General features: G+C 30.0%; 5 protein-coding genes across 5 annotated transcripts; 2 read left to right on the forward strand and 3 right to left on the reverse strand.

Moving 5' to 3' along the window:
* Positions 1-1,645: 1,645 nt before the first annotated feature.
* Positions 1,646-2,286, forward strand: KVR01_012771 (uncharacterized protein; the record flags this gene model as incomplete). Its single annotated transcript, XM_044792640.1, has 2 exons — positions 1,646-1,951; positions 2,248-2,286. 2 exons carry the CDS (start codon positions 1,646-1,648, stop codon positions 2,284-2,286), a joined length of 345 nt encoding a protein of 114 aa, XP_044638242.1.
* Positions 2,287-17,454: 15,168 nt separating this feature from the next.
* KVR01_012732 (uncharacterized protein) lies at positions 17,455-18,448 on the reverse strand (the record flags this gene model as incomplete). The annotated part of the gene is made up of 2 exons (XM_044784032.1): positions 17,455-18,043; positions 18,288-18,448. The coding sequence occupies 2 exons, from the start codon at positions 18,446-18,448 to the stop codon at positions 17,455-17,457; spliced, it is 750 nt and encodes a 249-aa protein (XP_044638203.1).
* A 590-nt stretch (positions 18,449-19,038) lies between these two features.
* On the forward strand, positions 19,039-20,076 carry KVR01_012721 (uncharacterized protein; the record flags this gene model as incomplete). The annotated part of the gene is made up of 4 exons (XM_044785163.1): positions 19,039-19,291; positions 19,358-19,483; positions 19,543-19,742; positions 19,786-20,076. 4 exons carry the CDS (start codon positions 19,039-19,041, stop codon positions 20,074-20,076), a joined length of 870 nt encoding a protein of 289 aa, XP_044638192.1.
* A 2,561-nt stretch (positions 20,077-22,637) lies between these two features.
* KVR01_012714 (uncharacterized protein) lies at positions 22,638-23,763 on the reverse strand (the record flags this gene model as incomplete). Its single annotated transcript, XM_044789930.1, has 2 exons — positions 22,638-23,184; positions 23,252-23,763. The coding sequence occupies 2 exons, from the start codon at positions 23,761-23,763 to the stop codon at positions 22,638-22,640; spliced, it is 1,059 nt and encodes a 352-aa protein (XP_044638185.1).
* Positions 23,764-24,545: 782 nt separating this feature from the next.
* KVR01_012711 (uncharacterized protein) lies at positions 24,546-25,247 on the reverse strand (the record flags this gene model as incomplete). Its single annotated transcript, XM_044784167.1, has 1 exon — positions 24,546-25,247. One exon carries the CDS (start codon positions 25,245-25,247, stop codon positions 24,546-24,548), a length of 702 nt encoding a protein of 233 aa, XP_044638182.1.
* Between the last annotated feature and the right edge of the window lie 2,680 nt (positions 25,248-27,927).

Below are 27,927 nucleotides of genomic sequence, written 5' to 3' on the forward strand. Positions count from 1 at the left end.
ACCGCTAGTATCATCAAGCGGAGGCACCACCGGTACACTGTACTTACCAACTACGCTAGAGACTATCATCATCGATCCAAGTCGTCTTCCCCAATTCTCTGTCACCGGAGCCACGGCAAACATTGACGCATTTGTAACTCAGCTCTCGCCTTCGTCTATGAAGGGCGACATCCACATCCGAGACGCGACGGGGACTGCAAGTAGCGTTCAGGTTGAGGGCCTGGGGTGGAGGGCTCTATCTGATGCCACGGCTGCCAATGACAGACTTCTATTTTCCCGGACCGTCTGGGATTTAGATATATCGAACGGGGTCGTCAAATATGAGGAAGCGAGCGGCAGCTCTGATGGACACGACCTGATATTCGCCATGGAGAGAACAGCTCTTTTCTACTTCCGAGACTTGGTCCGTTGTGTTGCACCTGAGGACGTCAAAACATTCTCCTGGCATCACCAACGACTGTTTGAGGCCATCGAAGAAAAGCTGGAAGATGTTCGATCCGGGAAGACCGCCGTAGCCCAGCAAGAATGGCTGTCGGACAACCAAACGACAATCGAGGGCCTCCGTGCCAAGTTCCCTGATAGCATAGAACTGGAGCTCATGGCTGCCATCAGCCAGAACCTGGAGTCAGTCGTCCGCGGAGATACTCAGATCCTGGAGGTCATGCTGCAGAACAACATGCTCAATCGCTTCTACACGGACGGCGCCTACGCCCGCTTGCTGAACGCCTACATCGCGCGCGTCACCCGGCAGCTCTCACACAAGAACCCGCGGGCCAAGATCTTAGAGATCGGCGCCGGCACGGGCGGCACGACGCGGAGCATCCTCGACAGCATTGGGCTCGGGGGCTACTCATCGTACACGTACACGGATATCTCGGCCGGGTTCTTCCAGAAGGCGGCCGAGAAGTTCTCTGACCATCGTGACAAGATGATCTTCAAGGTCCTCAACGTAGAGAACGACGTGGCTGCCGAGGGCTTCCAGGAAGGCGGGTACGATGTCGTGGTCGCCGCCAATGTTCTCCATGCGACGCGAAATCTGGCTGAGACGGTGCGGCATGCCAGGGCGCTCCTGAAGCCGGGTGGTTACATCGTCCTCATGGAGATCACTGGTGACTCGCTCGCGGCAACGTATACCATGGGAGCTCTGCCGGGCTGGTGGCTTGGAGTGGAAGACGGCCGTCGTCTCGGCCCTGGTGTGTCGATTCCTGAGTGGGACAGCTTGCTCAAGGGCACGGGATTCTCCGGCGTTGATGCTGTGACCTATGATTGTCCAGACTTGACCAAGCACACTTTCTCTGTCATCATAAGCCAGGCCATCGACGAGCAAGTCAGCATCCTCCGGGAACCGCTGTCGGCAGAGATGTCATTCCCTCAAGGGGATCTTCTCATAATCGGTGGGAAAACTCCAGAAGTTTCCAAGCTCAGCAACGAAATCCAGGGCCATCTGCGTCAATGGCGGCAGATCAAAGTAGTCCACAGCTTTGACACCCTCGACCTCGGAGCTATAGATCAGCAAACCTTTGTTCTTTCTCTAACGGAGCTCGACACGCCCCTCTTTTCCAGCACAATGACAGATTATCGCCTGCAGCGGTTACAGCAGCTCTTTTCCCAGACGCAGAAGGTGCTCTGGCTCACCAGCGGCAGCATGTGCCATAATCCGCTGTCTAATATGGTGGTCGGTTTGGGTCGCTCGCTGCCCAAAGAGCTACCACATCTCACTCTGCAATTTCTTGACACGGACGGCGTAGCTGAGATCTCACCAGCAGTCGTTGCCACGACCCTCCTTCGTCTCGCCATTTCTGGTCGATCAGATCTTGCAGGGCGCAACGTGTTCTACGCGAACGAGCCAGAGTTGAAGCTCGAGACAGGTAAGGTCCTCATACCGAGGATCGTCCCAGACGTGGCCATGAACGAGAGGTTCAACTCGACCCGTCGCAGTATTACGCAGCAAGTCGATAGACAGTCAACGCGAGTAGAGGTTGTGGTCGATCCGGAGAGAAGCCGACTGGCCTTGCAAGAAGCCGCACCCTTGTCAAAGTCAGAGGGATCAATCGTGGACGTGCAGTACTCGCAATCTATCGGGAAGTCCTGTTATTTATCTGTTGGCAGGGCTCGGGGTTCTGGCAGTGTGGTTCTCACCGTGTCCAACACAGCTTCGACATCCGTCTGTGCCCCCAACGATAAGCTCTTTGCCACACCTGACGAGTCTGTTATCTCCCCGTCAACCCTACTTCAGGAGATGGCCAGTCATGTGTTGGCGAGGAGGATCATGGAGATTGTGCCTAACGGCTGCTCGGCGCTGGTACACGAGCCGAACCCTAGCCTAGCTGCTGCTATCCAGATCCAGTCGCAGAAGTCGAACAAGAAGGCTCTCTTCTCAACTTCCCAGGCTAAACCACCCAAAGGATGGATTCCTGTCCACATGCATGCCACCGAGCGAGCAATTCGCGGTACTATACCGAGAAGCGTGGGTTGCTTTATCACCGTCGGCTCGTCTCCACCAAAGGCGCTGGTTTCAAGCCTTCCAAAAGGCTCATTGGTCCACCATCTGGACGAAGATACTATAATATCAGCAGACATGGACCTCCTGAGTTCAGTGTATCGCGATGCTGTACAGAGCTCCCTCAATGAGCCTGCCCCTGCTACCACGGATGTCCAGACTCTTGCAGGAGCATCCCCCAAAGGCACACGGTATCCCAGCATAATAGACTGGACTCGACCTGAGATGACCGTGACCGCCAGGCCGCCCGAATCCGGAAGATCGATCCGTCCAGACAGGTCTTATCTCTTGGTCGGTATGACTGGCGACCTAGGCCGTTCCCTGTGCAAATGGCTGGTCACAAATGGCGCCCGCTACGTCGCCCTCACCAGCCGGAGTGCTGAAGTTGATCACGACTGGCTGCAAGAGATGAACTCCCTTGCCGCCACAGTCAAAATTTATCAGATGGATGTCTCAAACCGATCTTCAGCTCACAGCGTCTTGGAAAAGATCAAGGTTGAGCTGCCGCCCGTCGCCGGCGTCTGCAACGCCGCCATGGTCCTCGAGGACAAGCTCTTCGTTGACATGACAGCAGAGTCTCTGAACAAGGTTCTCGCGCCCAAGGTGGAGGGGTCCAAGATCCTGGACGAGGCATTCGGCCCCGATGCCAAGCTCGACTTCTTCGTGCTCTTCTCCTCGCTCGCCAGCGTCTTCGGCAACGCGGGGCAGTCAAACTACCACGCCGCGAACCTCTTTATGCAAGGGCTATGCGGGAGGCGCCGCGCCCAGGGACTGCCGGCCTCGGTTATGCACATCGGCTTCGTGACGGACGTCGGTTACGTCGCCCGCAGCGGCCGCCAGTTCAAGAATCACCTGGGCAAGCTCTCGCTGCAGCTCATGTCTGAGGCCGATCTGCATCACCTCTTTGCCGAGGCCGTCGTCAACAGCCGGCCGGACAGCAAGGGCTCGTGGGACATCATTGCTGGGATTGACCCCTTCGTCGACGACGTGGACGAGACAGGGCGGGTCCGCCCACCGTTTTACTCCAACCCGCAATTTTCTTACTTTATCCATGACAAGAATGCCGGGTCCAGGGCGATGGGCACCGAAGGGCAGGCGGCGGGTGCAAATGAGGGTGTCAAGACGCAGCTTGGCGAGAGCAGGTCTGAGAAGGAAGCTGTTGCTGTTGTGCAGGGCGCGTTCTCGAAGGAGCTCGAGGCTATGCTGCAGATGGCGCCGAACACAGTCAAGGGCGAGCGGTCGTTGATGAGTCTCGGTCTCGACTCACTGATTGCCGTCGAGATCAGACACTGGTTCCAGAAGGTGCTTGAATTGGATGTTTCTGTTTTGAGCATTCTTAAGTACAACAGCGTGGCAGATATTTGTACGGATATGGCGCGTAAGGCGCTGGGCCTTCGTGTCGAGTAGTCTCCTTTGAAGAAGCAAAGGTAAAGAGAGAGAGCTGTATTTATTTCTTTATGGGGGAAGGGGCAGGTTCGTGTTCTGTTTCAAGGCATCATTCTATTAAATAGGCAATCACGCGGTTGAATGGAGACATGTGCTTTACATATTTCTGGATCTTCCCCAAAGTCCACAATTCCACAATGAACTTGGTATCCCCAACCCGAAAGACTATATGAAATGCATGCCAGGAACTTATATGGTACTGATAACATCCAATATGTTGACACAAACTGTGTTTTTCATCAATGCCGTATTGTTTCTTCTCCAGCACAGCCTGCAATACCACTGCTGCATAGCCCGGTCAATACATTATCATCTATTAACCCATAACAGTTTAGTAGGTTAAATGTGATCAAAAAAAGGTTTTTAGTCATACAATTTATATAAGTTTTCAAAGGCTAGGTCTCTCAGCGTTCACTATTCTATAATAGGACTATATAGAGTAGGGTTATAAATTTATTTATTAGTTTCTTAATCTAACTAATTACTTTTTAATTTAATTTAATTTCTTAATTTTAATTAAGGAATCTAATTAAAACTTACTAATTAAGGAATAAGTTATAATTAAGTTAAGAGATTAAAGAAAGTAAGTTTATAATATAGTAATTCTACTCTTAATATTAAATTTAGAAAATTTATAAGTTTAATCTTTACTTAATTATTTTTAGTTTTAATATTTTATTTTTTATTTACCCCTTTAATTAAATTAATTTAATTTAGTTAACCTTTTAATTTAAAACTTTTAATTTTATTAAAGTAATTAATTAAAGCTTTAATTTTAATTAAAGTTTATAATTAAATTAATTCTAACTAATTTTAACTTTAATATAAAAGTATAGATATTAAAATAGAAGCTACTTATATTATTATTTATAATTTTAAACCTTTACTCACCTATTTTTAAAGGTTATATACCTATAGATTTACTAAGCTTAAGTACCTTCTTTATATTCTATTAAGATTATAAAAAATAAAAAAGGAAATACTTTAAAGTTATAAAGTAAAAAAGCTAAAGTTTAAAATATATTAAAGGGTTATAAGTAGGGCTACTAAGTATAATATAAGCTTAGAGAATAAGTTTATAACTTTAATATTCTTTAAAATTATAAATGAGTTAGTATCTTTCTAGCTCTAATTATGTGTAAAGCTATGCTTAGTTAGAAATCGGTATGTGGGCCTCTAAAAATAGGTCCACTAACATCTGAGCTCTTACTTATATATTGAGTTAGTAAGGGCCTCTACACCCATAGATACCCTATATAAAAAATACTCACCTACCCCTCTTTTAGGTAGTTAGAAGAATTTAATCCTTCTTTATTTCTCTTTTAAATATATCTAAATTAAGAGATTTTTACTATCTTTTTTCACCCTATATAGGTGCTTCTTTAGGCCTATAGTTAAGCGCTTAACTAACCTATTTATACTCTAATTTATTAGTAGATAACTATAGAAAGACCTTCTATATAGAGAGGAAATCTAATTTATATATATATCTATATTTAATAGCTATATTTATTAAATATTTTAATTATTAAAGATAGATTTCTAATTATAAGTCTTTTAATAACTATTAATAGAAAGTCTACTTTTATAACTTAATTATATATATAACTTTATTTATATATATTAAGAGAATTAAAGTAAGCTTTTTAAGAACTTAAAAGTAATTATTAATTAAGGATAGTAGTTACTATTTTAATATAAAGAAGAATAGTTTATTAATATAGGAGACACTAAAATATTAAAAACTTTAAGGTATTTTTAAATAGAAATTTAATAAACTTTAAAGGAAAGGTAGAGTAATTCTTTATTTATCTTAATATAAAATAATTAAAAATAAAACCTTCTATTAAAAGATTTAAAGATAATAAGGTTTGGATAATAAAGGACTTATAATATACTTTATAGATATAAAGTATTAAAACTATAAACTTAATTAAGATATTAACTTTATTTTATCTATATAAAACTATTAAATAGATTAATTAATATAAAATTTACTTTAAATAGATTTATTTACTCTTTATTTTATTAATAAATAAGTTATTATATAAATATCTATATATATATATAATCTAATACTTAGAAAGTTAAAGTTAATATAAGTAATTTAACTCCTTTTTTAAAATACTATTAATAATTTTCTACTTATAATAATAATAGATTCAAATTAAAGTTTATTAGGGCTACTTAAATAATTAATACTCTTAACTCTAATACCTCTAGTACTATTAATACTAAAAGATAGCTATTAATAAAATAATTTTAATAATAATAATTTATTATAACCTATATTATAATTATTTAAGTAAGTATTTATTATAAGGGTATAATAATCTCTATTTACTTAAATAAACTTTTATAGTCTTAGATTTAAACCCTTTATAAATAAGAATATTATAAACTACTTAAAATACTTTAATAATACTTAACTTTTTTAAATATATTATTTAAACTAACTTTAAATATATTAAAAGATTTAATAGCCTCTTTAAAGATAACTATTAAAATTAACCTTTATATAGTTAATATAAATAGTTAAATAGATTAAAAGATTTAATTAAAAATATATTTTAAAATAAAGATATTAATTAATAATATACTTTTAATTAATAATTTAAATAATTTATATTAAATTATTTTATTATTAATATTAACTTTTATAATATATAATTTATAATTATAATTAACTATTTTATAAACTTAATTAAATAAATAAAGAGTTAGTTAAGAACTTTTAAAAAAGCCTTTTATATTATAAGATAATTAGCTTTAAATTATAATATTAAAGTAAAGTATTTTAAAAAAGTAATTATAGCTAATAAAATATTTATAAAATATAGTAAAAATATATAAAATAAAATTTAATAAAATTAAAAGGCTATTAAATATAAAGTTAAAATAAATATTAAAACTATCTAATAACTATATAATTATAATAAGTTTATACCCTTATATTTTAAATAATACCTATTAATATAATTAATAAAGAATATTTATAAATATTAAAGTATATTAAAATCTATAATAATAAAACCTATAAATTTAAATTAGCTTTAATAGACTAGTTAATTAATATTTAACTAACTATAATAATAAAATAAGAATATATTACTTCTAATAGTAATTTTATAAACATTAAATCTCTTAAAGACCTTAATAAGTCTCTAAAAATTAAAAATTTAATTAAATAATTTAAAAAATAAAAATAACTATATCTAAATAGTAAATAAAAAGATAAACTAAGTAATTTATATTAAAATAAAATATATATAATATTATAAAGTATAATATTAATTAAAAATACTTTTAGAGTAAATAAAGAATTATAAAAATAAGAAATTAATAACTATTAATAATATAAATATTTTATATAAGTTAGTATAGAAAAGTAATAAAAATTTAGTTATAATTTAAAAAGTTTAAAATTATAAAGAATAATTTAAATAATATTAATAATTAAATTAATTTATAAATTAATATATTATAAAAGATAATATAAAGATAAATTATTATAATTATTTAAATATTAATTATTTTATTATAGAATATTTAATATTAAAATTAATAAAGGATAAAAAGGTTTTATATTATAAAGAATTATTTAAGAATTAATTTTAATTTAAATTAAAAATAAAGTATAGTAAAGAATTATAAAATTCTTTAATTCTTATATAATTAATTATTATAAGTTAATAAAAGATTATTATTTATATTTATAGAATCCTTAAATATCTCCTTAATAAGAGTATTAATAAAGCTTAAATATTTAAATATATAAATTTAATTAAAAGAATAAAATCTATAAAAAGATATAAGTTTAATTATTAATAAAATACTTTATAAATTTTTAGAAAGTTTCTATTCTAACTTATAATATAATTTAAGATAAGTTAATTTAATTATAATAGTTAATTTAAAAAAAAACTTAATATCTTAATAAAATATTTATATTTAAGTAAGAAAGTTAAATAGATAATAGTATTATATTTATTAATTAATTAATTAAAACTAATATTAATAGAGTAAAAGGAGAAGTTAGAAAGCTACCTCTCTATTCTATATAATAGAAAACTTAAAAGGAATACCTATAAGTATTAAACTTTAAGAAAGTCTATTTAATAACTTTTATAAATTTAAATAAATTTATATAATTTAAAAATATTTAAACTATTAAGTTAAAAGTTAACTCTATAAAATTAAAGAAGTTAAAAATTAAAATTAAATAATTAAATCTTATATTAATCTTAAAATTAATTATTTTATAGTTTTTAAAATATTTAAAAGTTTTATATAAAATAAACTTATTATAATCTATTTAGAGTTAAATAATTATATTATTAAGTATATTTAAATAGTTTAAAATAAAGTAGAAAAATAGTATATATAAATAAGAAACTAATAGTTAATATTAATTAGAGAATAGCTTATATAGCTTTATTTATTTTTATCTTTTAATAATATAAAATATAACTATAATTAAAATTCTAAATATATAAGGGTATTTAATTTCTTTAAGAAATAAGGGCTCTTAATCTTTCTTAAATTAATATTCTTTTATAAATAATAAACCTAATAATAAAATTATTAATAATAAAATTATTAAACTTAATATTATAATAAATTAAATATTAAATAAATATATAATTTAAATTAATTTATTATTTATATAGTTTAATAATTTAAAAATATAAGTATTTTAAATATTAATTAATATTAATATAATAATAAATATTATTAATATTTTTATATATAATAAATTCTTATTATTTTATATTTCGTTTTCTTTTTTAATTATTTTTAATAATATATTAATTAATATAGTTAGGATAATAAAAATAAATATATATATAGTTAGATATTAAGATTATATATTTTTTTATAGTTAATTAGAAAGGAGTTAATTATAAAGTTTTATTAAAAATACCTTTTTAATTAAATTAAAATAATATTTACTTATTCTTAAAAGGTAAAATAAAAGTAAGTTTTAAATTTAATAAAGTCTAACTTATAGCTATAATTAGTTTAAGTTAATCTATAAAATAGCCTAAATAATTAAAAACTAATTACTAACTCTAAACTAGAAAAATTAATAGTTAATAATAAGGAAGTCTTTAATTAAGTTAATAAAGTTTTAAAAAAAGGAGATATACCTATCCTCTCTTTCTTTATATCTAATATTCCTACTTTTATTAAATAGTTTTACTTTTCTATTAAAGTAAAATTAATAACTATATATAAAAAGAGTTTAATAATAATAAAAAAGTATAAATATAGTTATTATTAACCTATATATTAATAGACTTTCTATATATAATAATAGCTATATAGTAAAAGTTTAAATATTTTCTTAATTAATAAATATAATATATAAGGTAGTTAAAAGAAAGTTAAGTCTATTAATAAATTTAAAATAAATAAATTAATATTTAAAAATAATTTATTAAAAAATAAAAGCTTAAAAATATAAACTATATAATTAAATATATTAATAATAAAATACAATTAATAAATTAAACCCTATTTTATAAAATTACTATTAAGCTCTTAACTTATAAATAAATAATAAAATATTTTATTTAAAATAAACTATAATAACTTTATAAAGATTAAAAGAATATATTTTAATACTTATTTACTAACTAAAAGAAGCTTTAACTTAAAATTAATTTTATTTTAATAAAATTATTCTAAAAGTTATACTTAAATAGAAAATTAAAACTATCCTTTATAAACTATTTTAATCTTAAAGTATTTTAATACTCTATACTCTTTAAAATAAAGTTATTAAAATATTTAAAAGTAACTATAAAAGGAATACTTAAGGAATTTAAATTATTATATAGAAATAAATAGTTTTTAATTATAAAGAAAAATAAAAGATTTAAATTAATTAATAATATATAAAAGTATAATTAGTTTATAATTAAAGATATATTTATTTTACCTTTAACTAATTAATTTTCTAAAAGTTTAATATATACTAAATTCTATTACTTTTAAATATCTTTTAAAATATAATTAAGTTAAATTAAAAAAGTAACTAAAATATAATAATCTTTTAATACCTTTAAAGTTATTTAAAATAATAATATTACTAATAAGAGTTATAAATTTAATAGCTTAATTTTTATATATTATTATATAACTTTTATTTAATTTTATTTTATAAATCTATTAAACCTTTATAAATAATATTATTATTAAAGGACCTATTATAATATATTATAGTAAAAAAGTTTTAAAACTCTTTAAAATTTAATACTTTATTATTAAATACTTTATAAATTTTAATAAAGTCCTTTTAATATAAAACTTATAGGGGTAATAATATCTATATTTAAATTAAAGTAGTATAAAAATAAGTTAATATTATTAAGTATTTATATAAAATAAATAGCTATATATTTTAAAATAAAAAAATATATAAAATTTAAAGATAAACTTATTATATAAGTTTAAAAATATTAAATTTTTTAAGAATAGTTAATTATTATAATTATTAGATTTAAAAATTTATATAAATTATATAACTATTATTTAACTTATAAAAAAAAATACTTTTAATAAATAGAATTAAAATAAAATATAATAAAAGAGCTAATTAAAAGCTTTTATTAAAACTTATTTTATTAACCTTAATTATAATAAAGCTATAAAAGATTATTTTAATAATAAATATAAATTTTATAAAATAAAGAATAGTTTTAATATAAGAAGTTCTTAATTATTAAAAACTAATTTAATATAAAAATAAAGTCTAAATAATAATAAAAATAAAGTATAATATAATAAAAGAGAATATTAAAAGTACTTTATTTAATAAAAAATAAAAATTATCTTTTAGCTATTAATTTATATTAAAAATAAATATAAAAGTATTAATAAATTAAATTAATAAAGGAATATTAAATATATTTAATACCCTAATTATAAAGTAAATAGTAGTTATTAAACTCTTTAATTTTAAAATATAATATATTTTTAAATTTAAAAATTTAATAATAAATATACTTTATAACTATTAACTTTAAAATAACTTAATTATAACCCTAATAAAGATTTAAATAACTAATATAATATATAAATTAATACTATTAATTTTAAATAAATTAAAAGGTATTTCTTAATAACTATTATAAATAAATAATAACTTTTAACTAATATATAAATTTTCTTTTATATAGTATTATTTTTATAGTTTACTTTAATTATAGCTAGTAGATTTAAAGCTAAGATATTAAAATATTAAATAATTAATAATTTTTATAGAAGAAAGAAAAAGAAAAATAGTTAAAGTGATAAATAATAGATAATTTAACTTTATAAAGATAAATTATTTAAAACTATTATATATTTTATAAATATAAAGGTAGAAATATAATTATATATAGAATTTAATATTATTATTACTAAAAGAAAATATATATTAAAGTTTAAAAGTTATTTTAATTATTTATAATATATATAATTTAATTTAAAAATATATAGCTAAAAATTATATTATTAATATTTAATTAACTATTTTTATTATTAGGATTAATATTTAATATTTACTTTTATATAGAAATTAATATCTTATAAAGATAAAATATAACCTTTTAAACTTTCTACTTAGTTAACTATTTAGAGTTATAATTATACTTAAATTAAAAATTCTTTATTAAGGAAATTCTTTTAAAAAGACTATTCTCTTAAAGTAATAATTAATAATAAACTTAAAATTAATATAAATTTAAAGTATATCTTTAAGTACTTAATATTTTTATATTTAAGTTTTAAAATATAATTTATAAACTTAAAAGATTATTAAAAATAGCTATTATAATATTATTTAAATATTAAAAACTTTTAAATTAAAAAAGGATTAAATCTATTACTTTAAGCTTAGTCTTTTATAAATAAAACTTTTATATAATACTTTTATAAATATATATTATTCTATTTTATTTATAAATAGAATTTAATTATCTTTATTAAAATAAAAATTTTATATAAAAATTTTTTTAAAATTTAAATTAATTTATAAAAAAACTTTTAATTTAAATTAAATATACTTAAAAATAAAATAAAGAATATTTAAAAGTAATTAAAGCTATTAAACTCTTCTATTAATATAAAGTTAAAAAAAAAATATTATATATTATTAAAAATAATATCAATTAAAAATATAATTCTTATTTATAATTATATATAAAAATAAATTATTTAATAAAAATAAAGATAACCTATTAATAAAAGGTTTATTTATTATTTATAAAGCCTTTAATAATAATATATACTATTTATAAACCTTAAATAAAATAATTCTATAAGGATATTTATAATAAAAACTTAAAATTATTTATTAAAATAAAAACTAAATATATAATATTTACTTATATTTATATTTTAAAAATATTAATAAAAACTTAAATAAAATCCTTTTTAAATAAAAATTTAATTATTTAAAACTACCTTATCTTTATTAAAACCTATAAAATAACCCTTTTAAATTCTAAAATTTAATTTACTATTTAAATAAAACTCTCTAAATAACTTTAAACTATCTATATATTTTAATACCTTCTATTATTAAATAATAAAATTTCTAATTTAAAATTATTAACTTTATTTTATTCTTATAATTAATAAATTATTTAATTACTTATTTCTAATATAAAAAAACTAAATAAAATAAAGCTTATTAATAATTATAATATATTAAAATTTTATTAAAAAAATCTTTAATAATCCCTTATTTAATTATTTTTATACTTTATTAAACTTTTAATTTAATAAAAAGGAATATAAATTATATTTACTTATTTATTTATTTTAATCTTCCCTCTTTTATATTATAATATTATATTTATATATCTTTATTTAATATAATATATTTATTTTATTTAATTTTATTAATAATTTTAAAACTTATAAAATTTTATTATAATATATAAAAACTTTAACCTTTAATAACATTTTACTTTATTTAAATTTAATATTTATTTATTTACTTACTAACCTTAATCCTTATTTTTATTATTTTTTTATTACCCTTATTTTTTATTATACTTTTAAAATTTATTAAATTTCTTTTATTATTCTTTTATTATCTCCTTTATATATTTTATTTAATTAATTACTTTTTTAAAGTTATTTTAATTAAAATTTAATATATTAATTTTATAAAAAATATTAATTTATAAAACTATTAAAATTAAAAACTAAATAAAAAAAAGAATTATACTATTATAACTTATTTAATAATATATTTATATATATATATATTAAAGTTTTATAATTATACTTATAACCTAAATTTATATAATAAATATAGTTTATATAAGTTTTACTTATTATTATAAAATAAAAATATAATAAAAAAGAATAATTAATATAAAATAGAATTACCTTACTATATCTATTTCTATAAATATAAATAGTTAATATATAATAATAAATATAATAAAAGTAAAAACTATATTTTAATAACCTTATAATATAACTAATAGTAATTAATATTACTATAAATAAATAAATATTTACTAAAAATACTTTTAAAAATAAAATCTAATATAATATATAAAAATATCTTATATAAATTAATTAATATAAAAATAATAAACTTATTAATATTATAAAAATATTATTTATTAATTTAAATAACTTATTAATATTATTTAACTTTTAAATATAATAAAAATAAATTCCCTACTTATATTTATAATATAAATAAAAATAACTTAATTTATAATCTATTAATTAATTATCTAAATACCTATATTATTTTTAATAAATAACTCCCTTTATAAACTAAATATATTTAACATTAATATTAAACCTAACTAATTATTAAAAGCTTAAATAAATAACCTTATATTTAACTTATTTATTAATATTACTAAAAATATAATAAAGGGTTTATAAAAATAAAGTTATAAAATTAAAATTATTACTATAAAAAAGAAAAAAGAAATTAAAAGTTATATAAAAGAAAAAAAGTTTAAATAATAATTAAAAGTAATAAAAGCTATAAAAGAAAAGCTAATAATTTACTTAACCTTATTAATTACTTAAATAAATAACTACTTAAAATAAACTAATAATAATTCCAACTATTTATAAATTAATAACTTAAAATATAACTCTTAACTTAATATAACTAACTTTAACTTTCTTCCTTCTAATAACTATTTTATAAAAGAGGTTATAAAAGTCTTTTAATAACTATTAATAATAAAACCTAAATAACTTCTCCTTCTAAATATTAAATAAAAAAAAATTTAATTACTTTTTATTACTATTAAGTATATTTAACTTTAATTACTATAATAAAAAGCTTTAATTACTTATAACCCTTTTTACTAATAACTTTTATAATACTCCTCTCCTTTTTAATTAACTATATAATATTCCCTAAGGTTATAAGCTCCTTTTTATATATAAAACCCCTTTTTATTATCTAAATTTATCTATCTTACTATTTAATATACTACTATTAAATAGACTTTTAACCCTTTTATTAAACTATATATTAACTTAAAATTACTTTAATATAATATTTTAAAAAATAATAAAATAAAATAACTTATATATTCTTTTATATTTACTTAAATAATAATAAAATTCTAAAAAGACTTAAATATTATATAATTAATTTAATAAAATTCTATATTTAATTAAACTTATTAAAGAATATCCTCCTTCTTTATATAAATATAACCTTAAAGCTTTAAATAAAGTATATTATTAACTACTTTTTTAATCTATTAATAAAAATAAATATAAAAATAAAGTCTATAATATTTACTTAATAAAATACCTTATACTTCTTTATAAGTTAAAAGGATTTATTTTAAATAATTAAAACTAATTAATATCTATATTTAAGCTAAAATAGGCTTTTTAATTAATATTTATAAAATATAATCTATATTATTAATATTATAATTAAACTTATTAATAAAGAAAAAAATATAATAATTAAAAATATAATATTTAACTTAAAAATAAATAGTTAATTACTTTTATTATTTATATAACTATTAATAAGTATTATATACTCTATTAAATTAATTATAAATTTAAAAGATTTTATAATTAATTTAAATTATAAAAGTTATAAAAGCCTTTTAATAATTACTATATATAATTAAATAACTCTATTTATATATATTTAAATAAAGGGATTATAAGGTATTTACTTTTAATATAATATATCTATTAAATATTATATAATTTTAAAAGTATTTAATAGTAACCTTTATATTATTAATAATTTTAAATATTTCTCTTTAAAATTAAAAATTATTCTACTTAAAGGCTCTTATAAATATATAAATTAAATAAAAACCTTTTATTTATAATAAACTTTATTTAAAATATAAAAATAAAAGAAAATATAATAAAAATATAATAGTTATAGTTATTTAAATAAAACTTAAAAGTAAAGGTTATTAACTTTATTAATCTAAAAACTATAAGTTTTAAATAAAGTAAATACTATAAAAAATAACACCTTTAAAATAAAAGCTATTTTTATACCTAATTACAAATTAATCCCTTAATCTAACTTACCTATCTTTAAGCTCTCTATTAAAGATAAAATTAATCTATTTAGTTATAAAAATATTTAATTTTAATTATAACTATATATTACTTTATAATTAACTAATAACCTAAATCCTATTAAAAACTTAAAATATTATTAAAACTCTAATCTATATAATTATTAAACTTACTAACTTATCTTTTATTTTAAAATAAATTCTCTAAAAATTCTACTACTAAATATACTTATATAAAGCTCTATAATAAAAGTAAAAGATTAATACTTCTAAATATTACTTATATATATAAAAATATTTCTTTAAGTTAGATAACTTTTATAAAAACTATATATAAAAATAAATACTTACTATATATCTTTAAAATATAAAATATTATCCCTTTTATTACTAATAATAATAATAATAATTAACCTATATAATCTTTATAATTTTAAACTAACTAATACTACCTCTATTATAATAATTAATATTAATTCATTATTAACTTAATTACCCTATTAGTTATTTTCTTTAACTATAAAAGTTATAAATACTACCTCTACCTAAGTATTCTAGCTTTACTTATAACTAAAATAAAAGTATAATATTTATTAATAAATAAATTATAATATTAACTTTTAAAAATAAATTTATATAAAAGCTAAAAAAACTAAAATATAAAATATAATTTAAAGAACTAAATAAAACTTATAAAAATAATAAAGTATTTTATAACTTTTAATATATTAATTTTATTCTTAAAACCCAACTTTATTCATTTTTATACCTATATTATAATATTTTTAATATTTTTTTAATATTTTTAATCTATATAAATATTAAACCTATATTATTACCTATATACTTAAATATATATATATTAATAAAAATATAAGTTAATAAGGGTTTTTATACTTATAAATACTTTATATAAAAAATATCTACCTACCCCTCTTTTAAGTAATTAAAAGAATTTAATCCTTCTTTATTTCTCTTTTAAATATATCTAAATTAAGAGATTTTTACTATCTCCCTTTACCCCATATAGGCGCTTCCTTGGGCCTGTAGTCGGGCGCTTGACTAGCCCACTTACACTCTGATTTAATATATACTCTCTGACTGCGCCTGGCTTGCTGTATTCAAACTAAATCCACAGATGAAAGAGTCCCCTTTAGGAGATTACGGTTGCTCCATTACCACAGGGTGGTTGTTTTATTTAGATGAATGCTTTATATATATGTCCTTCATAATGTCCAAATTACAAGCGCAGCTATTGAAGACATGAAGATACTCCCCGAAAATACCCATAAGATGTTGTTTACAGGGTCTGAAATACCTGCGGCTTTGAGGAACTCGAAAAGAACACTTGATATCCCGGATGCCAGTATTTGAGGAGACGATATAAAGGTATTGTGAGCACCGAGAAGAAGGCCTGTGCGGGAGTCCAGCGCGGATAGTCTCCTGTTGTCCTCGATTCGAATCACCTCCTCGTTGGCCAAGACGAAGGGCACCCACTGCGTCACAAACCAACACACGCCGGAAATGGCGATTCCCAGCGTCGCAAGGGTCGCAGACCTGAAGAAGGTCATGCACAACAGGATTGAGAACAGAACCTGAGACGTGACCCACATCATCCTGAGAACCCATGATTCCAAGCTGGAGTGGTCATGTACATGGGAACCCAGAAGTTTGTACTTCGATGGGGCTGAACACAGCCGTTTCACAACAGGGGGCAATGTGGCTGACATCACGAGCGCGACGCATGCTTGGTCGAAGAGTGCGGAAGCACCTAATGATTGGCATCTGCTATCCTCGCGTTGTGTTGTCATTTGCGACGCACAACCTGTGACTATGGTTAGTTTTTCGATGGCAAGGATGTATGATACGGTGCAGCTTACTCAAAGTATTTATAAATCTGTATAGGTATTAGCATCCATTCTTGTATACATATTGAATTCTGACATGGGTGAGTACATGTACCTACCCTGTAGTCTGCACGAGAACGGGGAACCACGCGAACCATGAGAAAAACTGCGCAACATATATGCGGCGCAGATGCGGAGACAACATCTTCCACGTGTCCAGTAGACCTTCCCTCACCTCGGGCGGGGCAGGTCGCTTCTCCCTTCCTTCTGACACGACGCAGCAAGTGACGCCCGTAGAGCTCACGATAACAATGATGCTCAAGTTCACCAAGGACTGGAGCTGGTTTGTTCTGACGGGGAACTCCCCCGCCAAGTCGCTTGCAGCGGCGAAGTATGACGCCATGCTCGCGACGAAGCTGATCCGGCTGGCCCAGGCAGTCGCCTGGGCCTGCTGGCTTGCAGTACACTTATCGACCACGAGCGCGCGGAGGCCCGACTGTACCGGCTGGATGGCAATATTCAACAGTAGGAAAAAGAATGAGACAGAAACCTGCGACAGAACCGCCGATGACGACTTGCCGCCCCTCGCACCTGGCAACAGGGCTACAAGGTCGGGGCTCCAGGCATACCCTAGAAGTGCGACGACAATGGCGAGGCTGCCGGCGACTATGAATGGTTTACGCCTGCCACAAGCGTCGCTCCATCTGCCGAAAAGTGGCTGGAGAAAGGAGCCACATGTCGGGGGTATTAGCCAGATGAGCATAGCTGCGCCCTGGCTCATGCCCAGGGATCGAAAGTAGGACTGAACATCATGGTTAGCACGCGTCACAAGAGAGGATAGACAAAGTAACGGACAATACCGCTTGCGAATTGTATCGAGAAAGCAACTTGGACCCTTTGCATTTCGTCAGTGTCAGCTAAGCCGCGGATCTTGGAGTCGGGACTGACCCAGCCATGCCCAGAACAAGACAGATTATGTAAGACCGGCTGCGCCTCTGCTCCTCGACATCATCACCAAGAAGTGACTGCAAGTCTGTTGCGGCGGCAGCCAGCTCTGGGAGCTCTAGACTCGCTGAGTGGTTGCTCTCAATACTACTAGAACGAGGCATGGCTGATTGAGTTCTGGTATTAGCCATCGTAGCGAAAAGAGGCCATGTACGTGAATGTTACATGGCGAAGAGCCCTATTGATCATAAAGACTGGTCATGGATCAAACAAGTCGTTCTCAAATGGAGCCTCGGCAGTACTGGGATGGACGTCCGGTCACATCACGCCAGGCACTTGCGGCAATCTCCACCAACTACAGCCCATGATCAGATGCGATCAAAAGATGCCGTAGGGCTGAAGAGTGCCTCTGGTTGTGCGAATGAGGTATCGGAGGAGATTAGAAAATTGGATGGCCTGGCATCTCGTGATTGGAGCGCACATGTCTCAGTGTACAGAGTCCGAATTTTCCGAACTACCGAATTTCCGTGGCATAATATTCATGATGTACACAGGGTAGTAGATCGTGCAAATTACTCCATAGCTGCCAAAATACTGCCTTTGTCAGTTGCGCCTCCTTTCATTGCACTTCTTTTTCTGTCATTTTTGAACACGCATTTGTTTGAACACGGATTTTCTTGAACACGCCCCGTGCAATCTACAGTCTCCAAAAAGTGCAATCCTTACCTGAACATCTTCGGCTTGACAATAAACAATGGCTCCGTTGTTAGACAAGAGTCCCTACGAGCCGGTGAAGGACTCAGAAGAGTTTGAGGCTGAGAACAGGGCCCGGTTCACTCAGCCATCCTACGAAAGGCCTTACCGTCGACTTCGAATTATCAATGTCTTCTTGATCTTCGCCTTGGTTCTTGCCGTGACCTACGCAGCGTATGTGCGACTCCATCCGCATAGCAACACTGGGAATGTTCCCCTGCTCGGATCAGACCCGTTTGGATTCATACCTCCAGGTAAGCCAGGACAAGCAATATGAGTGTCTAGTTGCAAACACACACTAAAGCATTTCTGGTGCAAAGAAATTGGCGAACCCAAGGAATGGATGTATTTCGACGAGTCTGACCCCTACTTCATCCCGTATGACATTTTCGACGACGTTGAAAGAGTAGAAGCGATTGTTGAGAAGCTCATAGAGTTGGACCACCGTGAGTGCTACCGATCAGAGTCTTTGCCCTGAAGCTTGGAACTAACAGTAACTCCTCAGCCGGAATTCTGTCTCACGGAAAGAAAACCACGTACATGGGCTTCGATAAACAAGTCCACGAACTTCCTCAACAGCCCGCATACCGTCACAATCTAACCGAGGAATTCCCCGTGTATTTCACTCGCGCGTTCCACCAAATGCATTGCATCGTAGGAAACAATCCCAACCCCCCCCCTCCCATTGGGTCCTTGAAACCCCAGGTTCGATTCACATTGCTAACATAGCACTTCTCCTTTGAACCAGATCCTTATTACCGACTCGTATGGCCATGTGATCCACGGGCAGGAGAGCAGATGGGATAGCGAACACATTGCTCACTGCGTAAACGTCCTCCGTGAGGCGGTCTCGTGCTTTGCCGATGCGTCGGTCGCATCTTTCACTGGCCCTGAAGACCACCACATCGCGATGGACCAGAGGTCATACTGCCGTAACTACATGGCACTGCGCCAGTGGGCGGACGACCCGGCGAATGCGGCTCGCTATGATATTGTTGAAAACATGCTTCCTCAGGAACTGAAGAAGTATAGCAGCTAGAAGCCTATTAATCTGAGCTTCACCTTGGGCAAGATGCGATGGGCAAGCATTAATGGTGACAGGGATTATGTATGGCGCTGGAATTTTGACAACTAGGGCTGCCTTCCACGAGGCATAGACTAAATCCGACGTCTTACCGTCTAGACAGCTTGCACTGGGGTGTGGGAGAAGTTGTTGGGTCAATGCTTTAAATTGAGCCAGTTCTCCGTCAAATTGATTCTACTTCTAACCTTTATTCTGAAGCTTTCAAATTGCTACATTACATCAAACACGGCAAAGGCGCCCGCGGAGTCACAGGCTGTGCCTAGCATAATACAAACTTTGGGGCTCAGACGCCATCTTTAGTAACCACGTCTTTAGTAGTATAATTCGTGATATGTATAAATGCTTTGCTAGAGTCAAGGTTTCCTCTGCAGAGGTGTTCAAATAGAGCGCTGTGGTACGTTGCTATAAGAGTTTTCTCGACGTAAGAATCAACACTTCTTAAAGTAGCCCACCTACATTCGGACCACCCCCTAATTTAAACCATTTTATTATAGTTAAAGACTTAGTTATAATATTATTAATATTAAATTAATGAATATTAAACTTATATTAGAATTAATATATATTATTAGTAATAAATATTAATTATTTTAAAATTTAAATTTTAAAATTAAGTTAATATTTTTAAGTTAATTAATAATACTTATATTATTTAAAAAGATATACTTCTTTTATAAAATATATAAGAAATTAGAATTAAAACTTATTTAAAGTACTTAAACTTAATATATATAAATATATAAAAGTTAACTATTTATATAACTTTAATATTATATTTTTTATTATTTAAAAGAATATTATATAATTATAATTTATTTATTAAATTAATATAAAACTATTTTATATTATTATTATTTATATTATACTTTTAAAACTTTTAATCTTTTTTAATAAGATTTAAATTAAATTAAATCTTTTAAATTTTAATATACTTGAAAAAATTATAATTACTTAATCCTTTTAAAAGTATATTAAATAGTTTAATTAATAATAACTTTTATAAAAATAAAAGTTATTATTATATAATTATAAATATTATTATTAATAGTTATGTATTTATTTATTTATTTATTTATAATAAAATAAGTTATTAAATAAAAGTTTTATTTTTAATTTTATATATATAAAATAAATATAATACTTTTATATAATATTAATTATTTAAATTTTAATAATTAAAAGAATATAATATAATAAATAATAAATATAATATAATATATAAATAAATTTTTAATAAAAACTATCTTTATATATATATATATAAAGATATTTAATAATAAAACTTTTATTTAATAAATATTATAATACTTTTTTAAAAAAATTTAAAATATATTACTTTTAAACTTTTATAATAAAATTATAAAATATTTTAAAATAAATTTAAAAATAATGTATAAAAGAATAAAAAGAATTACATAAGTTTTATTTTATTTTTATGTTTTATTATTAATAGTAATTTAATTTCTAATAATATATAAAAGTATAATAAAATTTAAAAGATAATTTATAATTTCTATAAAAGAATTATAATAATAAATATAAAAATATTAAAACTTTATATATAAACTTTTAATTAAATATAAAATATATAATTTAGTAAAAAAGTTTTATAATATAAAATAAAAATATAATATATTATAAATTAAAAGTATATATAGAAATAAAATAATTATTATTTATAATTTAATTTATAATTATTTAAAAATAAAGTTTTATTATTAAAATATATTATTAATAGTTAAAATAAATCTTATTTATTTTAATATTATAATATAATTAAAAGATTTATTTTAATAAAGTTAATATTTATAAAGGTTTTATATTAAATCTTTAAAAATATTAAAATATATTAAAGTTAAATTTAAATAAAATTAAAAATAAATAAAATTATAATAAAACAAATAAAAGTTAATTTAAATATTATAATAATAATTTTTATAATAATCTTTTTCAAAGAAATATTTATAATATATAATATTAAAAATAATAATATAATAATAATTTAATTACTTTTTAATTTTAAGTTTTAATATAATATTAAAATTTAATAAAATTTATTTATAAGTTAATATTTAATTAAAAACTTATTTTTATAAAATAATTATAAGTTTAATAAATATTAAAATATTAAAGTTATAAAAAATTATAATATAATTAACTTTAAAATTAAATATTTATATTTATTTAAATTTAAAATATATTTAAATATTATAATTTATAATATAACTTTCTATTAAATAATATTATATAATATATTTAATTTATTACTACTTAATAACTTTAGTTTCTAAGTTTCTTAATATAAATTTATACTTTATTTATTTAAGTATAAATCTTTAATATTATAAATTTTATATCTATAAACTATTCTAAACTAACTATTATTTATATATAAACTATATTACTCTTTTCTCTTAGAATCCAGTCTTTTCACATAGATGAATATAGACTACTATTATACATGATCTAGCTGGGCCAGTGGGCTTCAAGTAAACTAGGAAAGCATCCTCGGTAGCCTACCCCTTCGCCGCCCCAATGTTGTACACTAGCTTCTTCCCGCTGACCTTGCCCACCTTCAGTTCCTCTAACCCTTTCAAAACACCCTCGAGGCCGCCACCTCTGACATCCCGTGGATGAACCTTGAACTTGCCCTCCGCCAAAAGGCCTTCGGCTATTTTCCAGAAGGTTTGACCGAACTCATAGTCACCCGTATCCTCGGGAAAATCCTCGGGCCCCAGTTCTGGTTTGTTGAAGGATTTGCCAAAGATGGTCTGAGCGACCGTGAATTTTACGCACACATCCTTACGTGGGAAATGACAATAAAGCACGGCACTATACACTGGCTTCTTGCTGATCGTGTCTTCCGAGAGGGCATCCGCGCATATCCGTGCCGACTCTTCAGTCGAGATGCAGTCGAAGGCATAGTAAAGTCCATTCTGGGTGAGCTCTCGGATGTCGGAACCAACATTGGGACTCGCATAGTCGAATACTGCGTCAGCTCCCAGGTCACTGACCATGGCGAAGTTGTGAGGGGAGCATGTCGTGATGACACTGAGGCCGGACCTGGGAATAACCGTCTTCAGCATATGTGTTCACAAGCAGGGGAGGTGGGCTTCAAGGGAAGTCGCACAGTTTGGCAAACTGGATAGCCAAAGTTCCTGTCGCCGTACTGCCGCCGTATACTAGCAATGGTAGGCTGCTGCTGACCGCTTCGGTCGGCAGCGGAAGCTCAAGCCGTCGGAATAGACCTAGACCGACGGTCGAGATCCCAACACCCAGAGTAGCCGCCTCCTCGAAGCCCACACCTGCTGGGATCTTGAGAATGATTCCTTGCTTGGCCACGACATAATCGGCAAAGGAGCCTTCCTCAGGGCTGCCGATGTTACCGCCGTGTGCCCATCCGGCAACCCGATCGCCGACCCTGAGATTGGTCACTTTTGACCCGACCTTACGCACGGTGCCTGCAAAGTCGGATCCAGCGGTGCAACCTGCGGTTCCGGGCACAAAGCTGATGGTTTTCCAGTCCACTGGGTTCAACGATACTGCGACGGTTCTGACCATGACGCAGTCAGGGTGCAGCCGTGGTATTGGCGCGTCGAAAACGGCAGCCCTACCCCCTGGCTGGATCTTGATGACTTTCATCTTTAGCAAAGCAATGTAAGTGATAAGATTTCCTCTGAAGAAAACAGCTCAGGTCACGATAGGGACCTCCACAGCAAACCCCCACTGGCTCGATTCAACGAGTTTCGACAACCGCCGAACTTTTGCGAATAATTATTGCAGATTTCCAACGCTGGGTCTTTGAACGGTTGCCAATGTACCAAGGTGCCGTTTATTGCTTCGGAAGTATACGGAATAGAAACAAAACCAAGTATTACTGCAGAACCCGGCTGCCGATGAGTAACCTTTTCCTGGGATTGGGGCAATGATACAGGATTAGTTAGTCTGCTAGAGCCGTCCCTTCATTTGAAGCAGCTGCTAGGGTCTCTACAAATAATACAGGGAGATGTGAATTCATAGTTAAGACTACGATTTAGGCGTTCCGGCACACAGACTTCCTTCCCATTTCTCTTTGCTTCTGTCTTAACGTTCAAGCATGTTGCGAATCATTATGCTGCGTCATCTTGCCCTTGAACTTCGGTAATAGGCAATTCGGTAAATTCTTCGCTAGTAATACAGATGGATGGGGAAAAATTGGGGCCAGAGATGCTCTTGTCGGAGACTTTTAGCCGGCCGAGATTCTTCTCCACACCTGGGCATCCTATGGAGAGTCATGTCGTCTGACCCGCTTAGATGATTGCATGCACACGGCATTCCTGAACTCCTCTTGTTCTCAAAATAGCTATCAGAAAAATCTGCCAGCCCTTCTTCAGCTCTAAGCAGTTGTAATGCTCAAGTTCCATGAGCCTGTTGCTCTGCTTGCATTAGTGGAAAACAAGACAGTCAAGAATCGGTGCGCGCTCGAAGATCTGATTCCTCTTCGTAGAGGTGATATCCTCTGCACTAGGCTTTCCGTTCAGATTGAGGCAGTGCCACATATGCTCGTCTTCAACGCAGTTTTCCGGTACTGCCTTGATCTCGTGCATTAACACCTTCCAGTTCTTCTCCATGACGTACGAGCAGTGAAGGTAGTGGAAGTTTCCCACGCCCCAGATTAAGTCCCAGTCTCCCTCCAGCCCATAGTCCATCCCGACCGGCTCAGTCTCGTTGGGCCCGGAATAGAGCGTGATGTTCAGCGTCTTCCACTCCTCAAGGTACCTGTCGTACATCTCCTGGTCCAGGCACGCGGGGTGTATCCAGCCCCCAAGAATGAAGTCAAAGACGCATCCCTTTGCGCGCGCCTGTGCTGGCGATGCTCCACACGATCCTAGGTTCTTCGGTTCCGGTAGAGGCTTGTAGGAGTTTCTCGCCCCGAGGTAGAACGCACCTCCGGCGAGGCACGGAAGCAGGATGAGCATCGCCAGGGCGAGCGCGCAAAGAGGCACAGATCTGCCAGTTTTGCGCCTCTGAGTGGTTATTGGATGCGGAGACCAGGCGGGCGCCCCTTTCTCAGGGAATTGTTGAAAGTGGGAGCCGTCATCAGATGGACGTTCCTCGGAAAGGAGTAGCCTTGCTTCCTCTGCCATAGCTTCGACGCTTATCAAGAAAACCAGAGAATGGATCAGGCCGAGTTTAGAGCGCAAACAAAAAAGAAGACTCTGCGATGAATGTAAAGAATCGCCGCGATAAGTGCGTATGTTTCCTCGCTCGAGCGCGGGGATCTGTCAATGTTGTATCAAGGCGTGTGATTTCCGATCCATCGCGGCACAACTTTGGTGGAAAATGACCCAACTATTCTCCAAATATACCACGAGGAGAGAAATCCAAGAGTTAGACACAGCGGTTCGTAGACACCCCACTCAGACTAATGTGGATGAGGCAACCAGGTATTGCAACCGACATTGCGCCGCGACTTCTTACATTGGTAATTACTCAAAGGTCCGAGCTATCCGAAAGTTTTTGAACGGCCCAATACGACTCTCGGCAATAGAACATCAAGGTGTCTGTTGATTGAAATCTTGTGCAGAACTCAGTTGTAGTTGAAGTCCACCAGTCATCCAGCCTGCAGTACCTATCTCTTCGGAAATACTAATTCGCTTACCCGATTCCCTTACCTAACTGCTGTATCAACTTCACTGCTATAACTCCCAAAATTTGGATGGGACAATTTTCTGGATGCAGCTGTTCAGCGGGAAGTTTTACGAGTCTACCGACCACGAATCCGAGTAAAACGGCTATTCGGCAAGGCTGTTTCCCCAACCTCCTTGAGTCACGGACGTCAGTTGTGGGCTTCTTTGATGCAGATCTTCTCACCGCAGATCTGGTACTGTATTAAAGTTTCGGACCCTGCTTCGGTGCACCAGGCGGATCCGGTATGAAGTCGGAGCATTCGCTTTCTGAAACCCGCCCTCTATTTGGTTGGCTCGAGCAATGTTGTAATGAGGCGATGCTTCTTGACAGTCGGCGTTCAACCGAGTACAATTACATCTTGCCAAGGCCCCACCATACCGTGTCCCAGACGCTTGTCCCTACACACATCTGCTTTTTGCAGCAGTAGATACCACTGTGGAAACGCCAACTACCAGCACCAGAGACGGATAATCTTATTTCCCTATGTTCGACTTTCTCAAGAGTAAAGCCCGCCGGAGGTCTCCGCCTCATTCAGAGCGGCCCAACTACGCGCCCCTCCGCACAAGCACAGAAGAAGCGCGCTATGAAGAGAAGGTGTCGGGGGAGTCGATGCGGTTCCTGGTATGGGGATTGCTCCTAGCAGCCCTCGTCCTCTTTGTCGCGGTGTTCTCCCTCTCCGTCGTCAAAACAAGCAGCGCCGAGCCATACGCATACGAACGGTACGACCCACGGACCAGGAGATGCGGCGACTCGGCCACGGATGCCAAGAGGCTGGGGTGTCAATTCGACCCCACTACCTTCTCTTGGCTCCCTGAGGATTGCGTGGACCATGAGCTGGCGAGTGAGTTTCGGGCTCGGGAATGGACCTTGTACATGGACGAGAACAAGACGACAACGCGGACAGAGTCAGAGTGGTCGAATGATGCGGCCAACTCGCACCAGGCGTGGCTTACGAGCAAGGATAGTAGGCTCTACTGCGTTTTTTCGTGGAAGAGGATGCATCGGGCAATTATGTCGGGTAGGACTCTCCCTGAGGGACTGGGCTCATGGGCGAATACGGAGCATTGCGGCGAGACTCTAACGGCACATACACAGCCTGACGAGATTGCTTTGAGTGTTCATGTCAAGTTTCCGGCGTGTTAGGTGTAGGGATCGTTCCTTTGCCAAAGTGGAGTAACACTCGGGATTCCAGCCATGGCGAAATTTCAGGCCCACCAACCCTTCTAAAAGAAATCTAAAATTTCACACCCTCTACAGTAGGGCTGAAGATGTCTTAGGATAGTCACGTACTATATTATAAAACGCGTTTTTACGTCACACACACTTATAATTAAAAGCTTCTCTTTTATAATAATTATATGTTTTTAATAATATTTATTTTTTAAAAAAATAATTTTAAATGAAATATTTTATAATTTTAACTTTTTAATAATAATTTTAAAGAATATATTAAATATTTCTTATAATTAATATTTATTAAAATATATATATACTTTTTTTAAAATTTAATTATTTTTAAATAATTATTTATTTTATTTATTTTTATTCTTTTATTTTATTACTTTCTTTTATAAATATTTTATGAATTATTTATATTTTTAATTTTATTATTAAACTTAGAATAAATAATTAAAGTTTTTAAAAGTAGAATATAATATATCTTTTAAAATTAATTTAATTAAGTTTATTATATAAGATTTATTATAATTAAGTTATAATTATTTATAATATTATTTATTATTAAAAGATATGTTTTATATTAATATATTACGTTATATTTAATTCGTTTAAGTTAATATTATTAATTTTAATATAAATTAATCTATTAAAATTTAAAGTTATTATAAGTTATAAATAAGTTTAATATTAATTAAAACTATATAAGAGTATTAAATTTATTATATAATTTAAATATATTAGTTAGAAAAGAAAAAAGTTATTATTTTTAAAAGTTTTAACTTTACTTAAAGAAATATTTATTAATTAGTTTAATTATATTATAAATAATATTATTTAAAAGTAGTAGCTTAGCTTATTATACTTATTATTATAATTAAATATTTATTTTTAAAAGATTTTAAAGTTTATTAACTTATTAAATTAAAATATAATTAAAGAAAATAATTATACTTTATT

This window comes from Diaporthe batatas (genome assembly GCF_019321695.1).
Source record: "Diaporthe batatas strain CRI 302-4 chromosome Unknown Contig00021, whole genome shotgun sequence".
Taxonomy (NCBI): Eukaryota; Fungi; Ascomycota; class Sordariomycetes; order Diaporthales; family Diaporthaceae; genus Diaporthe; species Diaporthe batatas.